Raw genomic sequence first — 19,183 nt, 5'->3', positions numbered from 1 at the left:
GCACTGTTTTACAATGAGAAACTGGCACTCTCAGTATAAAGCTAAGAACTAAATGGGAATAAGAAAATAACCTGCCCTTTCAACCCAGTAAATGGTACTATGTCTCCAGAAAGGGATTAAACATCTTGTATTATATCCATGCTAAATAACTGAAATCTATATATGCATGTAAGAACTAGGAATATATTGTTAATTATTTTTTATTATTATTAGTAGTAGTAGTATTGTTATTATTATTTATATATTTTATACAAACACATCAATATGAATGGTTTACTTACTTCCAGTTTGTTTTGGTTTTCCTGTCTCATAACATTTTTTCTACACATCAAATTCCTCTTAGACAGCCCCTAATGTATTCCATGGCAAATATGTGTTCAAAGCTCTCTTAAAGCTACCTACCTGAAATTCATCCTCAATGCCATCCTTCCTTGACCCTTCTGGTTTTCAGGCCAGCAGACAGCAATTCCAGCACCCAGAGCAGAACAGTCAATGGGCCCTCCCACACGCACAAGCACAAATGGATATACAGGCAGTCCCCGGGTTACATGGATCCGACTTACATCAGATCCCTACTTACAAACGGGGTGAGGCAACCCCACACTAGCTGCGCCGCCCCCCCCAGAAGACCGCCGAGACCTGCCGCGGTCCTGCCGCTCGCGTCCTCTGCAGCAAGAAAAGCTGCTCCGCGTCTCCCTGGTCTGCAGGACTGAGGGAAGTGAGGTGTGGGAGAATAAAATTGAGCTCTGGAGAAATGTTTGGCTAGAGTTTCCCCTACAATATGTACCAGTTCCGACTTACATACAAATTCAACTTAAGAACAAACCTACAGTCCCTATCTTGTACATAACCCGGGGACTGCCTGTAGCAGCAAATTTGCTAGGATTATAAAAGGACGCTATACATTCTTTAAAACTGCAATTGAGCAAGGTATGACATGTGAAAGAAAAACATGTTCGTATAAGTGGACCTAAGGTAAACTTTTTTCTTTCCTCCTTGCAGTCCCTGATGCCATATTTTAAATCCAATTGTTGTCCACTGTACTTCACTAGTGGTTTAGTGCCAATTATTATCTTCTACTCTATCTTCTGCAGAGATGAAAACAAGCAGGTACACTTTGTTGCATAGCTCTGGGAAGATCTGGCTGAGCTGTGGCAAAAACCATCAGGGAGCTATTTAAAGAGCTGGCAGGGACCTGCACAGCAATAGGACAGTACCAGTAAGAAATTTTAAGTTACTTTTGCCACTGATATTCTTCCTAACCCAAATCCATCTGCTGTGACTGGGGGAGAGGCAATAAGGTCCAGACCACTCACAGAACATATCCACCCTCTAAAACTAACACCCTCCGCCCCCCGTTAATAGGAAGTCAGTGTGACAATCTGGTGGGAGACTACCGATTCTACATGTTCTTAATGGCCAGTCCCACACAGGAAGCAATCAGCTGCTTTTTGAACAGTAAATACTGGACAATTCTGGTTGCCTTTTGAAATGACTTTTCTTTGGGGAAGCACAATTTTTGCACTTGAAGATTTTATGGGATGGGTTTCGAAGTTCTACTATTTATATGTAACCAGAACCAAAATTCACTTGCTAAAGCTAAAAGGGAAACATTCACATAGACCCTTGGAGATCCTGGTCCTACTGAAGTCAAGAGCAAAATTCCCATCAAGTTTGCTTGATGAGATAGAACCTAATTTGCTCATGGCTCCTTACTCTTGACTACCCTGATTCTGCAAAGCCTTATACATGTGCTTAATTTTACACAATGAGTAGTAGCATTGATCTCCTTAAAGTAAAGTGCATGTGGCAGCTTCATTTCTTAATAAGAATGCTTTCCTGAATCAGGGTCCAGATGTTTATTGATATTTTCTCTTAATAGCTGTTCCATTATTTGATTGGGTAGATGATAGTCTAGCTGGACAATTACTGTGGTAAACCCTTGAGCCATTAATGTTTCCTTGGACTTTTATTTGGTTCACAATCCTTGCTTTGTTGAAGAACACAATTTAATTTCATTTCCTTTTTCCTGTTCCACAGTCCAAGATCTATGCTACTCCCCTGGGTGATGAGAGAAGAAACTTACCTCAGCTTTTGAGACACGTATTTCTTTTTATCTTTTCTCATATATTTGTCTGCAAAGAAGCAAGCAGGTACCATAACATTCTTCCCATTTGAACTTCTTCCCATTGTGTGCAATATCCTAATCCATTTTCTAAAAATGCTTCAATGTTTTTGACATTGACATTTGAGACAATAGCCATTTAATACATCCATAACATTATATAGTATGTTTCCTTTTGTTCTGAGATAGAGCTGAATAAAGAGCCTGAAACATATAGGAAAATCTCCAACTAGGATAATAATACTTTCTACAGACTTCTAATTACTCTTTCATCTGTAGCAAATATAGTTGGATGTTCAAAACTTGTGTGGGTATCTGGCAAGACTTTGGACACTAATGTTCCCTTGGGTCAGGTTTCTAAAATCATTCTAGTATTTCTGAAAACATGCTGGCAAAAAGAGACTGCTGAACAAGACACATAGGTATAATTCTTAGACAGTGACTTTCCACAGGATGCCTGTGGTATGGGTTCCTATGGTACAAGTACATGGGATTTCTAAGCCTCCAGTTTCCGGGTGATAATCCTTTTGGACAGATGGTTTTATTGTCCAGATGACAAACTAATTACCAATAACTTTAAAGAAATAAAAACCTTATTTGAAATGATGAGCTAAACATTATGTCAAGCAATAACAAACCATTGTAAAAGTTTCATTCTGAAACATGAATCTACAAATGATCCAAGGAAGCAATTTGCAGATCAAGATCCGCATTAGGTTTATGTTAGAATTTCAGGCTACATTTAAGGATGCATCAAAACTAGATTTTAGTTAGTTGAAATACTGCAAGATTCCGACTGTTTTTGAACAGAATTGGAAAATAGACCACCACCCCTCTCTCAGTTAGATCTGATTTAGAACCAAGCTTGTGGGGCAGCTTCACATCTGGGACTCACATCCAAATATTCCAAAAATTCAAAGGCATTCTGGTTTCAGTTTAAGTAGATTTTATAATTAATTTAGCTAAATGACAAAATAACACAGGTGAGTAAATAGTTGATTATATTTATAGTTGATTATATGCTCAGGTGAGTAAATAGTTGATTATATTTATAGAATTAGGGCAAGCATTCCCCTCCTGCCTTCTCCCCTGACTTAGAAAAACCACAGGTTGGCCTTTTGCTGCTATACATCACCATAACAGAACTCACTGTGAAAGATTATACAGAGTGGTGTATACTGGTGTGTTAAGTGACATCTACATTTGGAAACAATGAATGAGTATGCCTTTGGCATCTTAGGCTTCGTCTATACTGCAAAGCTATTTCAGGACATTGAAGTATCCCAAAATAGCTATCCCATGTCTTCACAGCAAGCCTGTTATTTCGGGCTCACTATTCCAATATCCCTGTAAACATAATTCTACAAGGAGTAAGGGATGTTTCAGAAGAGCGCTTTATTTTGAAATTTGGTGCTGTGTATGCAGCGCCAAATGATGAAATAAGCTATTCCAAAATTGACTCGAAATAAGCTACGCCTACGATTACATCAATTGGTAGGGGTACTTTTCAATAGTCCTGCAGGCTCTCTTGGACCACCAAGCCCAGTTCACCGACAGCAACATTAGGTGGTCAGGGAAGGTGCAGGACACCCGCATATTCCGCAACTCCAGCCTCTTCCAGAGGATATACCAGGGCACTTTTTTCCCTGACCACACCATCAGGGTCAGGGATGTGGACATGCCCAGCTGTACTTTTTGGTCTGAAAGAATAAACTGTTTTTTTTTTTTTAATTGGGATAAATATAACTGGAGGGACTGGGGAAAGAACCTGGGAAGGGGGAGGAGAGGCTTAGGAATAGGGCAGAGACTGGCGTCTGCCTTGGGTGGTCTCACTGCCTCATGTGTGGGGCTCTTGGTGGCCATGGGAGGTGTCAGGGAGTGAAGCCTTAGGGGGATGGGTGGGGCAGGAGCAGGAACAGCAGCTAGAGCAGGAGCGGCAGCAGGACTGGAGAGGGTGTGTGTCTGACTGCTGGACTATTCAATGGCAGCCAACAGGCAGTTGATGGTGGTGATGTATGATTCACACATGATCTGGGCCTGCTGCAACAGCTCATGCCAGGTGGTCTGACACAGCTCCAGTTAGGCATCCAACCCCCAGTGCTGCTGCACCCACTGCAGGGCAAGCAGGCAGGCGATGTGTTCCCTCTCTAGGTCTTCCTGAGGTCGCCAGCATCTGTGGGTCTCATGGGGTCGTGAGGATAGCTCAGGAAGTGGTGGATGCCCCTCACTCACAGCTGGTCCAGCTGTGAAGAAAAAAAGAGAAAGGCAGCCATCCCTAACTCCCCTCCCTCCCAAGAGGCAGTGGAGCTGCTTGTAATAGGGGCATGACTGGGCTGCTTCCCCTGAGTGGGAGCTCCGCTCCCTGGCCTTGGTGTAGGCCTGCCTCAGCTCTTTCACTTTCATGTGCACCTGCTCCTGGGTGCACATGTAGCCATTTTGGCCCCAGACTGGTGGTTATCTGGCCATAGATATCAGCAGGGCTTGACGAACCGCGGTGAAAGCCACTCGCCAGGCCCGCACTGCGCATGCGTAAGAGCCGCATTGCGCATGCGCGCGCTGCCGGTAAACGGGGCGCCGGGCTGAAATCTACTCACCACGGGCAAGTAGATTCAATAGATTGTTGAGCCCTGGATATCAGCATTCCCATACCTGGGTGGAGATCCTGGAGGTCCGTCTCCTCTTCCCAGACCTCAATGAAATCAGAAATCTCCGTACCAGATCAGGATGGTGCCCTCCTCTTTTGCCCCTGGTCAGGGGCTTGGGATCTGTCTGCTAGCTTGCTTGAAGCTGTGGAAGGCTTGGTGGGAATGCGGGAGTCTGTCATGGCAGCAGGGAAGGCAGAGCAGGGTGCTGCTGTGTGGCACAGAGCTGGAAGGGCTTGCTTGGTGCCACAAACTGTTTCCCCTGTGGCTGCACCTTTAAAGGCTGCAGGGGAAGGGGAACTATAGAGTTTCAATGGGTGTGCACAGAGCGGCCACCAGTGCACTGTCAGAAGCCCGGGAGGCCAGTTATTTCAAAATAACCACAACCACGCTGTCTAGACACGTCCTATTTTGAAATAGGAGTTATTTCTCGTGAAAGGAGGGTTTATTATTCTGGAATAAGAAGCCCGTTATTTTGAAATTATTTCAAAATAACTGGCTTGCTGTGTGGATGCTCACCTTGTTATTTCAAAATAATGTGAGTTATTTTAAAATAACACTGTAGTGTAGACATGCCCCTTGTGAGCATGTTTTGCCCTGGCTGCTTAAGGTGGGCTCCATGGCATTGCACTTCAAAGCAGTATCCCAGAAGCACATACTCAAGATGGCTAGAACCTCATGGCCAGGTTCTAAGTTTAGCAAACTAGCTCAACCCAGGCTAGTTCAGGAATGTGGGACCCAGCTCCAAGGGGTTCATGTCTAATTACAACGGTAAAGTCCATGCAGCCTCATTCACTTTATAGCTCCAATCTGAAAGTTTTCCTCTTCATTTTCATGTTCACTGCTTGCCAAGGGTTGCTCAGGGTAAAATAAACAATATACAGTTTCATTTAAGTCTACAGAAGGAAGGGAAAGGTTTGTTTGAGCCCCTCACTAAGGTGTTATATAGCAATATTATTCTAAATTTGAAGGCCAACCTGTTTGACTTTTCTAAGTCAGGGGAGAGGGCAGGAGGGGAATGCTTGACCTAATTCTATAAATATAATCAACTATTTACTCACCTGAGCATAGATTAAGTGTCCAGCTGCTGACATAGCTAGTGAAATAATAAATCATGTAGAATAAGGGTCAGACTATAACCTGCTATATCACCTTTATACTTCCTTTTAAACCACCAGTGATTTGCAATTTTCATTGCAAAATCTACCCAGAATCACCCTGTTATTTTAAATTGTTCAGCAGACGTGGGACTCAAGAGACTGACATTTTTACTCATCTGACAGTGTTGGTTTATAGATATGTTATTTTTTCTTTCAGAATTCTCAGAGGTTCTCAGCTCTGTATTATAGACAACTGCCCTAAAAGAAAACATGTTAGTATCACTTTAATTGGTACAACTGCCAAAAGAGCCCAAACACCCAAGGGAAACAAATGGGATAAAGATAACTGCCTGTCCCCTCAAACCTAGGTTTTTGGTCCCTGTGACTTTGCCCCTATACATGAGCTTGCCAGCTTCTGGATGCTTGAGATTATTACATTGTTCTTGTAGTTAAGAATAATTGTCTGGAATTAATAATAAACAAAAAATAAACAAAATAATAAACAAAAATAATTGTTTGGGAAATTGGAGGAATTGAACCTGCAACCTTGCAGGCTAAAGCCCTGACTACTGCATGAGTCAAAAGCCAACTGGCTCTCCGCTACAGCTGTAGAGCAGACTTCACCCTCCCTTGTCAGTGGTCTCAGTGCCTCTGGGTTGGTTACACATAGCACCAAATAATTTCAATGCTGAGATTTAAAAGACCAAGTAGGCAAGCTAGCTCATCCTCTGCCTCTATGACACTGTTCCCTTTATTCTAATACTTTATCTAATTTTAATAGTCTCAGTGAATGTAGCTTCCATCCTTTTACTTTGCTGACTATTCCAAAGTCTACTGGAGCCCACTGCCAGGAAAATTTCCAGACAGGCAACTGAATTTTTCAGCTCTTCGTGCTACCCGAAGTGATAAAGTTAGATCACTATGTGCTAACCCAAATAATTCCTTTGCATCCTGAATGGGAAATCCTGACCCCATTGATGTCAATGAGAATTTTGCCATGAACTACAGTGGGGCCAGGATTTTATCCTTAGTATTTATATATTTCAAATTCTTATAGATGGTTAGTTCCCCTCTTACTCCTTTGCTTAGTCAAGTTGACATATTAGCGCTGAGCTCTTAAATCTGCCTCTGTAAGTCAATCCTTCCAGCCCGTATTTGCTGTTCTTTGATAGAGACTAACATTACAATGTTATTCACTAGCCCAGCAGAAAGAGGTGCTAGGAATTCCATGCTCCCTGATCTGACACTTTTGCACTGGGCTGTTTTGTTGTAATATTGCATTGCAAAGTCACAGTTAATTTATTTCTTCCCTCTCACTCCCATCACGTTCTTTAGTGCTTTCCAGGTTTTCCCCCTTCCAATCTCTCTAGCGTAGCTACTTAGATGGCCACATCCATGAGCACCTTTCAGTCTTCTATGGATTTATTGTCACAACACCCCTGTATAGGGAAGTGCTGTTATCCCCATTTTACAGATGGGGAACGGAGGCACAGAGAAACATAGTAACTCAGCCAAGAGTGCACAGCAACTCTGTGGTTGAGAAATGGACTTGGATCTCCTGAATCACAGGCTAGCACTATAACCACGGAAACATCCTTACCTTCCACTGGAGATTGTATTGGATTATTTTCCCCAGGTTTATCATCATGCATTTTTCTAACAAACACATTTTGTTTCCTGTTCATATTTCTTATTTCTGGTTAACCTTATATTAGTTTTCCTTTTTTTGCAGCACAACTGAAGTTAATGTTATCTTCAGATTTCATCTCACTTCCAGATCAAATAGGCTATGAGCTGGCTATGGAGAGAGGCCAATCAAATTTTGGGGTTCCTTTGCTAATGCATCAAGATAATGCTGCCTCTGTGTATGAGTCTGGTGAAACCCCCAATGAAACCACAGAGTCAAGGACATTTGAATATTCAAAGGGAATGGGGAACAAAGTCACCTCACCACAGCCACCTCTTTCCATCAAAATTATTACTGTTTAAGGCTACCGATTCTGGTTGGACGTACTCCTGGAGGTTTCCTCACATTACATCATCCTTGGAGATTAACAGTTAATATCCCGAGACTCCAGGGCAATCCTGGAGGGTTGGCAACTAAATTGCTGTTTTCCAAATAGCTCAAAGCTGTATATAATTTTGCATGATGTATGTATTGCAATGAATGCACTCAGGTTTTTAGTTCAATATATGCTGTTTACATTGTGGCTGCCTAATATGGTACCTTTCTTGTGGATAAATAAAGGTCTTCAGTTTACTTGGCTATCTGGCACCACTGACAAGAATTAAACTTCACTTCAAAAACAGAAATGGAAATGAAAGTTGCTAAAAAGTGCACTTACTATTTTCTCCCGAGTTTGCTGAACATGAAAGAGTGGAAGGATTGTACCGAATATGTTCTCTTCATTTCTCTTGGTTGTAGAGCATATTGGTGAAATTGAGATTGGCCTTTTCTCAAACAAATCAGGAACCCAAAAGGTACTTTAAAAAAGCCACATATATTTCCAGTTCAGCTATCATACACCAACCTTTTGTTGTTTATAAATGACACATTTAGGATACAGGAACTGCACAAATGCACAAACTAATTCCTATTACATATGGATTGGAGAGTTGTGAGACACAATTTGAAAAAACATGGCATTGAGAGGAGCAGAAAGACGAAAGAAGAAAACACACACACACACACACACACAATTTATGAGTTTGGATCATGTACCTTTCAGGACAGCAACTTTGTCTTCCTAGAAGTCTACAAAGCACCCATATGGTCTTGTCATTACATAATTATTAATTCCACATTGTTGGCATTACCCCGAAGCAACAGTCCTAATGATTTGGACATGTATATTATTATAGCCACTCCCTGACTTACGAACACACTGACTTACAATCATCCATACTGACGGCCAACCTCCCATTAACCCCATTACAATATTTTCGAGTTGAGAACCATGTACGTCAAATTTTTTGAACAGCACGGGCAGTGCGTTTAAGGGTATTTCCGACTTACGACCAAATTGAGTTACGACCAGGTATTCAGAATGTAACCCATTTGTTAAGTCGGGTACTGCCTGTATAGGTAAAGCTATTGCAGCTGGTCATCTTATCAGTGAACTTCTAAGAAATGAATGGGGACTTTATTCAATACTGTTTCTAAAAGGAAACACAGCACATGCATGCTAATTACATTGCACAACAATCTTAATTCTGTGTGAATTCCTGCATTCCTCTTCACTACAATGGGGAGTGGGGAGTAAGAAATCACTCTCATGGGTTTTTGCCTGGCGTAACTTACTTCATATACTTATGAACACTTTCACCCTTAAGCCAACCAATTGCAAAACAACTACTCACCTATCTTTTGGACATATTTTATTTTACGAAAGCCCATTGATTTCAAGGGAGATTTCAGTGACCCCCACTATTCACATGGTGCTTGGTTAATAGCACAGACAGAACATGCCTCTGACTGTCGAACTGTGGTTCTAATGCAAAATGCGTCATCTTCAGTTTATGAAAGAAAAAGGGGGCATAGCTATATTTTATCTCTACCTTGCAAGAAAATATTTGAAATGCTGTTTTGCCACTGTAACCTCAATGCTTTAATGGATTACAACAGAATAATATAAAGCACCTGGGCTTCTTGCTTCAACAACGTTACAGTACTGTACATGAAATCATTTTAAGATGTGAAAGTTTGTAAAAACAAAGGGACCTAAAGCAACAATTTTTTAATAAGAGTGTGTGTGTTCATGTGTCAAAGAGGTTGATTCACAGCCTAGCAGGTATGGCTATGTGGGCTATAGTTTTAAACATTATGTGCAACATCAAGTAATTTATCGCTACAGGCCCAGTAGCCTTCTGAAAGCACATGTTTGGAGGCAAATAGCGTTTGCAATTTAGGGCTCTTGGTATAAATCTAATTAGAGATCACAAACAACATTAATGAAGTAGTGTATCTTTAAAACACACCATGGTAATCCAGGAGTTTAAACAACAAAACCACCAGAAAGAATTCAGCAGAGCTTGCAGTCATCATTTCTCCTGAGAACTTCAAGGAACAAAACTGAATAATGTCTCAGACATACAGAGGGTTGGGAAACTCAGCTTTATTTTGAGGCTGCCTCCTCGATTAGCAATGGATGGCTGCCTAGTGGATTTTAGCTTCCAGTTCTGCCAAGACCACTCAGATTTAATACTCCCAAATGCTAACAAATCCAAGTGGGGTTTGCATCTCATACTTTTAAAAAGCAAATTATAGGAATCCATCTGGTTACAACCCCTGTGTATGAGCCAGAACAAGTTGTACAGTGCTAGTTGTAAGGAAAATTCATTTCACTTTTTGGATTTCAACAACATCATTTAAAATACACATTTATTTTATAAGACCGAGAAAGTTCTTTCTTGAGCACCTTGGGCTTGTATAAGTAATGGACTAAAGCAGCAATAACTTTCAAAGAGAAGACGGCCTTGGGGGTTAGTATAGTATTGAATTAGCCTTTTTCCTCTGGAGAGAATTTCAAATCCTAGTTAAGTGCCCAAATTGAAAGTGAATTTGCTGATCTAAGTTGTGTGCTAATCACACTTTGCAAACATCAGGAAATCACCACAACACTGCTCTGGACAGGCTCAGGAAAAGGCATGCTGTTGCAACTAACAACATACATGGAGTAGAAGAGATTTGTGTATTCAGTAACCCACATGTTGCTGGCCTTAGATCATTTCAACTCTCTTCCACTTCAGTGGGCCCCAAGCTCCTTGCTTTTATGAGGACAAGTGTAAACACAAGAAGAGCCAGTGCTCTGATTCCCACTCTTGTGGGATATTTTATATTGTTCTTCTCTAGCACCCACTGAGCAGAGAAGCAGCTGCTGCCCATTTAGCTTACACCTCGACAGCCAAGGTATTTTATCAAGGTATGGTTGTTACTCTATATAGCAGAGGCAGTCAGTCATTTTTTGGCAAAGTCCACATTTCTTGGTCAAGATACAGTCAATGTCCAGACGCCAGAGACAATAATAAAAAATAACAATATGAGTAAGTAAATAAAAAGATGTCAGGGTCCATTCAAAAGTGCCTGAGGGTCTGGATTTGGTCTCAGTCTGACTAGTGACTACCCCTACTATAATCTCTTATCTATATCATAGACAAATTAACATCTTTTTTCTTGAGGTAGCCAACAAATGAGAGGTGCCATCTCCTTCTGAACCTAGGGCAAAGATAATCAAATATGTATGCCTCAGAGAATTGTTTACTAGTTCACAAATCAATTTTATTAATTTAAAACACAAAATTAATGAAGAAAAATTCTGTACACAACTGTAGACACAACACACTTTTTTTGTACAATAAGGCCCAGATAAACTGTTTTTTTCAGTCTGTATAATGACTACAAAAATTGAAAAGACAAAAAACTGTCACTCTACTTTGCTTGAAGCAAAGAAAAAAAATCTAATTATAGCCCCAATCCTAAAAGAACCATACACCATGTGCTTAAACTTTATGCACTATGAGTAATTCCCTCTTAGAACTGCTCACACTAGTGTGTAAAATGAAGAACATGTGTATGTCTTAGCAGGATAGTGGCCTTAGTTGGTAATTAAGCAATTGGAAAATTCACAATGATTAACTAGCAGCAATATGAATCCTCCAACACAGGAGGGTGTTGCTTTGCAGCTACTTTGGTGCTTCGCAGATATCTGTTTAGAGGGCTGGTGCTGTTTTTATTGGGGGGGCGAGAGGGGAGGGAAGGTAAGAAAGGAAGAAAAGGGAAGTCAATTTTGAAGAATGAACCAACAAAGTCAAAGTTTCTTTTTAATGAAAAGATGAAAATTGAGGAACGGGAACTGGTATAATTTAGGCCAAGATGTCAGACTCACAGTTTAACTGACCATGTTGCTCATGGCCTGCAGGATTCAGAGAAGTCACAACTGATAGACCAGACAGAGTTTACATTGATCATAAAAATTAACATGGAAATTTTAACTCCTTGGTGACAACTATTTCAGTATATCCATCGCCGGCAATGGATGTTACACTCTAGGAACATCTGATTCCTGATTAAAGAGAATTAAAAAAAAAAAACCCAGAAGTGCGTACACTGCACACAATCACTTTTTGCTCAGTTTCTTCAAAATGCTCTTTTCTAACTTCTGTAAAACAAAGCACATGCTGTCATTTTCTGACAACATGAAAACTTAGACTCTAGCTCAAATACCATTGTATAGTGTATTTTCTATTCTCCAAGTTTTTTTTATGGGAGTTGTCTGTTGATGCATTATTCAATTATTTAAGGAGATTTAATATACTAGCATCATAACAGAAAATGAAAGAGAAAATAAAGGAAACTCCTCTTCAATTAAGTTCTGTAGCTCTGCGTATGTGTTTAATGGGGACAAATGGAAACATCATTTTATAGTCAGAATAGCTAAGGGGAGAAAAAAAGAGAAAGTAGCTGAAAAAGAACAACAAATTCCTTATTGACACTTGACATCCATGCTTTTGGTCTTGACAAATTTATCTAAAAAATCCATTATCTACATATTTATACCCAACACTCTGATAAGGCACTGCACAATAGCTGTGTACACATTGCCTCAGACTTTACCAACAAGGCATTACTACCTTTCAATATCATTTACTTAAACAATATGTAAAAGAATCATCCATTATTACAAATTTACACAAAAAATTCTTCCTGTACACGATTGTCTCAGTGATGTACCTATCTGTTTAAATTAGACATACTTTAAACTACTTTGCAATGTGCTAAAATCAAAAGTGTTTGCTGTATCATGAGACAAAGGCTTATAAATAGCCTTTAATCCTATCATATTTATCCTCAGTTATATGATGTCAAAACACAGTCTGTTCATAAATAAGTAAAGATGTACAGAGTACTCTGGGTATGAGAAACCAAAAAAGGAAACCTTCTTTACAAGAAAATTACTCCACTGGTATTTTGAAAAAAAACTCAGTCTTCATTGTGCAATCAAGTTTGTGGTGTTGAAGAAGCTGTGTGTGTCACATTGAAGATTCTATAAACTACAAAGCAGTTGCAGGTCCTTTCTTCACAGGTATGAACCCTTTTTTTGAATCAAATGCGGTAAAACACACGGTTAAAACATTCTCATGGCTTGTTTTCATTGGATTCACAATACTAGAGTCAACAGCTGTTCTGAAGAAAAAGGCATGCTCCTCCATTTACTGAAAGGGCAAAGGTTAAGACCAATTGCAGCTGTACATCAACATGTTGAAATCACAAAATTCTGTCGTCCAATGCTGACACAAGACACAGACATACTGTCCATGGGCACAAGGGAGGTTTTGGGGTTTCAAAGTGCTGCTAAGCTGCTACAAGTACTCCAGTTCTAAGGCATGATGAAGGGCCATAAGGTCAGAGTGGCTTGAGATCCTCCAAAATGGCATGGCATGCTATGAACAGAAGAAACACAATGTCAAAACACTGAGCATTCTGGTCTTCACAGAACCCCATTATCTTGTGCAAGAATAAAGTAACATTTCGAGAGGACAGCTATACTTCAGCTGAGTTCTAATAATAATTCATGATATCTCTTCTCAAATATTTCTCAGTGCTTCTAACTTAAATTTTCAGTAACATCAAATTTATTTTTTTTAAATTCATATAAGTAGGCTTAGGGATTAGGTGTATTTCTGAAATTCAAAATATTTTTCTACAGAAACTGGGAAAACATTCTATCCTGCACATGAAACATGTGGAAAAGAGTCTCAGAGATGTAGATGTGTTAGTCTGTAATTTTAAAATCAAGCAGTCCTGTGGCACTTAAAGACTTATAAATATATTAGATCATGAGCTTTCTTAGGTAAAACCCACTTTGTCACAGAGTACGAGTGCAATTATAGAATCCAGGGTATATATAACAGCAAAACCAGTTACCTGTCAATTGTAGGTCCTGCGATAAAGGATAAATGGATACAAATCAGACATCTGGAATGGTAACACACAAACCTGTAGAAGAACATTTTAACTTTCCTGGACATTCAATAATGGATTTAAAAGTAGCTATTCTTCTACAAATTAATTTTATCACAGAGAAAGGCAGCTGAACTGGAGTTCATTTACAAGTTTGACACTATCAATTTGGGCTTGAATAAATATATCAACTGATTAGCACATTACAAAGGCAATTTCCCTCCCTTTGATAATCCCATTTCCACATGAAATACTATGAAAGGGAAACATCCAGCCTAATTTAATTAGCTTCATTAACACTGGCCCTATAAATGACAGGTAACTGCTTTTGCTGAATTCTGTAATTTCCACTTCTATTCATCTGAAAAAGTGGGTTTTACCCAAGAAAGCTTATGATCTAATATATCTGTTAGTCTGTAAGGTGCCACAGGATTGCTAGTTTTATGAAACGTGGATATATAAAAAATGATGACACTTGATGACAAGAAAATGAAGATAGACTTGTTCACTGTGAAATCATATTTATTCTTTAAGAAACTATTACCGGAGGGTGAGTTAAATAATTTATTGGCAGAGAGTCAGAATACATCAATGTGCTATTCAAATCATGCGGAAGGTAATTTTTTCCTGGTGGGTTTGTATTATTCTGGTTATTGTTTGCACTGACCTTAAAACAGTTTTTCCATATGGGAGAATTTTAAAATGAATGTTTAATTTCTCCCCCATTAGCTGAAAAAAACCACCCAGGTCTAAATACTGAATATATTTGCAAGACACCTGAATAAACGAAAGACATGAATACTAGGGGGACAAACACAGATTGCATCATCCATGAAAGGTAAAAATGTGACTATGAAAACTAACTATCCTTAAGCTGCAAAGCAGGCACTATAGTGTCAGTAAGAACTTTTTTGTAAATAAAAGAAAGATGATCATCTCCTCTGTTGGGGAAAATATTAGGTACATCCCAACCATTAGGAAAATAGTTTCAATGCAACAAATAATCCCAAGGCTATAATGACCATTGTTAGTATTTCATTGGTTCAACTCATATCAAGCTGATCTGAGCGCACACACTGAGAACAACATGGGTATTACATTGGCTTCTGGCATTCTGTGGCACTTTGAGAGCAGTTTCTGAAGCATGCAACTTTATTCTCCTCAAAAGTGCATGGGTGAAATCCTGGTCCTAATGAAGTTAATGGCAAAACCAGGATTTTACCCATTGTTATCCTTACAGTGCATCTTCTCTCTGGCTTTCATTCTGGTCACTTCGTCTCCTAATTTACAAGATGTCTAGCTATATATGAGTCTTGAAACCTTAGACATTCCTTGTGCTCTTCCTAGTCCTTTGTTTATTGTAAACCCTAGGCAATTTAGATAGTATGATCCTCTGCAGGGGTCATAATGTGTTCTTTTTAGTTTCATGTAAACCAGTGGCACTGTGTAAACAGTGAATAGCTGGAATGATTTTGTTGCAAGTCTGGCAATGACATTGTGATGATTTGGATTGGACAGAGATTGGAAACATGAGGAACTTAAGGCAGGTAGATGTTTAAATCTCTTTCTTCCACCAAATGTTGTCATGCAGACCAGATGAGCTTCATAAGAAGAAAACTGTCGAAGAAGCCCCGGTGGAAAGGCAGAGATGAACTCTTTTTCAGTTGGTCACAAAGCCTTGTAAAAGATCTAACTGCACTTTAACCAGAAGATCAGCAAACGAGTTATAAGCTAATGATTTGCAGAGGTACTAGGATGCTTTAAGGTATTTTGGAAGCAGAATTCCAGAGAAGTGTGACAAAGCACAAGTATATGCTTAACCTTCTTCTAAGAGATCTAGAAATACTAGCCCTTTCCTCAGAGAAGGTCTAAAAATGGTCCACTAACCAGGGGACAAAAAATCCCTGCATCTTCAGCCTAGATGCCAATTGTGTCATCTCCATACCAAGTTCTAACAATAGTGGTAGCCAGATGTCCTGTTCATCCATTTCCAAAATTACTCTCTCAATGCTGATTTCCATGGAACAACCTCCCTCTTCTAGTCTGCCAAGCCGTTTCTCCTCACCCACTTTCATCCAAATTCCTCCTGAAGACTCATTTCTTTCATGATGCCCACAAAAGGGGCATTTTTGCTTTTATACCTGGTCTGAGCTGCTGCAATTCCCTTCCTCTGTTCCCATCTAGCTCTTCTCCCAGGAACTCTCCCCTCCCTAGTGACAGGCACCCACCCCTCCTCCTTGTCTGATTGGCCAGCCGCGAACCCCAGTCCCCTGCTTCTCATTTTGAATCAAGCATGCTACTAAGTCTCCCCTATTACTTATGCCAGGAAATGATGTGCAAATAACGTACAACAGGTGGAACAGGGTGACTGACATGGTGGACACATCTTGCTGTTAAAGTGAAGAGCAAAAAGTATGAGTAAATGGCATATGTAGTATTATAGTCAGGTGCTCCAGGCTCTCAGCTTCACATTCAGCCCTTTATATCATACTGCCTCACAAGTAATAGCCCACTGATTTGTGCTGGATATTCATTCACTTGATATGTGGAGCAGCTAAAGAACTTTGTGCCAAACTGTTTAATAAATTAAGCCACAATTATTTCTTTGTACTTGTGCCAGGGTGTAGAAACCCCAGAGTAGGCTCAGAAGCTTGGACTACAGAGTGAAGGAGGGGATGGAGGTGGCCCAGGGACGACAGCTGTAAAATGACCATGGGGTGCCTGGGCTTTTGCTAATCCCCAGGGTCCTGGACAAGAGTCCTGTGGAGTGGGAGGACCTGGGTTTCCCTATAATCCCCTTTTGAATTAAAAAAGAACCGGCCCTCCTAACCACTAGACACACTTCCATCAAGCTCCAAAAAACACACTACTGCCCATATGAAGTATAGGTTATGAATTTGTCTTTGTAAACTGGGCTTTGATTCAGGACCAAAATCTCCTGGGAAGCTAGTTCTGGGGTACTGGATGGTCTTGGAAAAATCTCTTTGCCTTAGTTGCCTTATGTATTTGACACAAGTATTGTGAAGGTTGTTATGCTTGAAAGGTCATATAAAGAGAGTCATGTAAGTGCTAGGCATTATAATGATGTTGAAGCCTTCTGTATGTAGCCAAAAGTGCCCCAAGTTTACATTGCCAACAATGGAAACATGCCAGGAATGCTATAGCTGCAAGCATATGTCAATTTACACTGGAATTTGATTAAGAGGCTGGAGCCGGCAAGATGAGATTATTATGAGTTTCACTCACTAGCATACATTTTATACTACATAGCTGGGGGGGGGGGGGGGGAGGGAAGGGATCATGCCATGGTCCAAAACTATCCTCACCTCCCCCCCCCCAAAAAAAAAGATTTTCACATTAAATAAGATAACATAAGTTATTGTACAAATCCATCTATGCATCTTCATCTTTTGGTAGAACATACTCTACAAGCCAAACATTCATAATAATGTACAACAGAGAAAACAGTCCCAAGTTACCAGATATCGCACTGTCAGATGGGCAGATAAAAACTAATCCAACGTGTAAATAGCAACATAGTTCTGGGACCCAAGCGCCAAGCATTTGCTTTTTTCACTAGATGGCCAGGAAGGAAGGGCTTTCACTGGATTATATTCATAGATATTTGACAGATATTGCCTGTAAGAAGTTAGCTTTTGCTATCAGCTACCACATAGCAGAATCCAATATACTCCAGGTATTGTCAGTTCTAAGCACATTGAGAAATAGTAATCTAATGGGGAGCTGCAGGTTCTGGTCCTGGGTCCAGTTCTTTACAGTATCTTCATAAATTAGTTAGATAATGGCATAGAAAGTACACTTATAATGTTTTTGTACGCTACTAGGCTGAGAGCGGTTGTAAGTACTTGGAGGTTCGGATTAAAATGCAAAATAATTTGGGCAAACTGGAAAAAAGGTCTTAAGTAAACAGAATGAGATTCACCAAGGATAAATGATTGTTACAAAGATGAGTGTGAAAAATCACTCTCCTTAACCTCTGAGGATAGCAGAAGCAATGGGCTTAATCTGCAGCAAGGACAGTTTAGGTCCATTAGGAAAAACTTCCTAACTGTCATGGTAGTTAAGCACTGGAATAAATTACATAGGGAGGTTGTGGAATCTCTGTAATTGGAGATTTTTAAGAGCAGCGTAGGAAAACATTTGTCAGGAATGGTTCTGTCTCGAGTGCAGGGACTGGACGACCTTTTGAGATCCCTTACAATTCTGGATTGTATGTACCTGCCTTTATTATTATGTTAGCGTTCAAAATGAAATTTCCATAATATTTGTGAAAATATTACTTATTAAAAGTATGTATTATGTCATCGAACTGGTTGTAATTTTTTCAACAAAGATTGTGAAATACAAAAATGGGAGCCTCGTATTTTTTTCCTGGAGAAAATCGTTTTGATCAAAATGGTTCAATTTTGTTATGAGCCTTTGAAACAAAAAATGTTGACAGAATTTACAACATTTTTCATTTTGAAATTCTGAATAAAATTCATTTCAATTTTTAATATAAAAATAAGGCAAGGTAAGAAGCCCCACTGAAAAAGAAATAAGCTCATTTTTTTCTATCAAACACAAAACATAAAATGTAAACAATTTTCAACAAAGAGAAAAAATCCTATTGTTTCAAATATTTTTGCAAAATACAGTACCATTTTTCAACTGCATACCCCAAAGGAGAAATTGTAAATGACATCTCTGTTTCCTGAAAGAAGCATTTGCTCATGACAAAGAAATTTAGGACTTGGATTTTGAAGGGAATATAGATAAAAAAGCCCATACATTTGTGCTGTCAGTCATGCCGCCTTGTACTGTAGTCCTGTCAGATCTCGCACAGCAGACTGGGACTAGGTCAATACCTAGTTCAGACTCTCTCCTAGATGCTAGAAGAAGTGATGTAGCATTTGAATAAGTACTCAGGTAAGATACCGGCAGTGGGCTAACATATACTGGGCTATTATGGGTACCAGTTTTCTGACAAAATATTGGACCTAAATCTAGCTTCTAGTCCAGTGGACATCCCAGATCCAAAATCTAATCCTCTGAAAGGGTGGAAAACGTATCCTAATATCCTGGTGAAACTAAAATCTGAGTTAATTACATTCTAACCACCTAAAATACCCAGTGATATCATCTGGATGTGACAGTCTTCACTTCCTGACTGGAACTAAAAGTGTGCAGCATGCTGTGAGTTATTAGACAGTGTTTGTGTTGAATATCCATCCTTATACTATTTGATGAATCTTAAATATTAATGACTTTATTCTCTTATCTCCCCTGTGAAGTGAACCAGCAAATAAATAACTGACAGAGGAACAGAGAGATTAAGCAATTTTCCCAAAGTCTG

The 19,183-nt window shown here is 39.7% G+C and overlaps 1 protein-coding gene across 20 annotated transcripts in view; it reads right to left on the bottom strand.

Moving 5' to 3' along the window:
* Nucleotides 1-9,572: 9,572 nt before the first annotated feature.
* EYA1 (EYA transcriptional coactivator and phosphatase 1) overlaps nucleotides 9,573-19,183 on the bottom strand; it is a 229,512-nt gene continuing 219,901 nt past the window's right edge. For 10 of the 20 annotated variants that reach the window (XM_075920528.1, XM_075920531.1, XM_075920529.1 and 7 more), the window contains one exon: nucleotides 9,955-13,307. In XM_075920528.1, the coding sequence (XP_075776643.1) occupies nucleotides 13,227-13,307 (81 nt within the window). In that variant the 3' untranslated portion in view covers nucleotides 9,955-13,226. Of the gene's footprint in view, nucleotides 13,308-19,183 lie in introns of all 20 variants that reach the window. The other 10 variants (XM_006131514.4, XM_075920533.1, XM_014577731.3 and 7 more) reach the window with 9 other exon arrangements.

This window comes from Pelodiscus sinensis, chromosome 2, assembly GCF_049634645.1.
Source record: "Pelodiscus sinensis isolate JC-2024 chromosome 2, ASM4963464v1, whole genome shotgun sequence".
NCBI lineage: Eukaryota > Metazoa > Chordata > Testudines > Trionychidae > Pelodiscus > Pelodiscus sinensis.
Note: the sequence above shows the minus strand (reverse complement) of the source record. Positions and strands in the feature narration are given on the sequence as shown.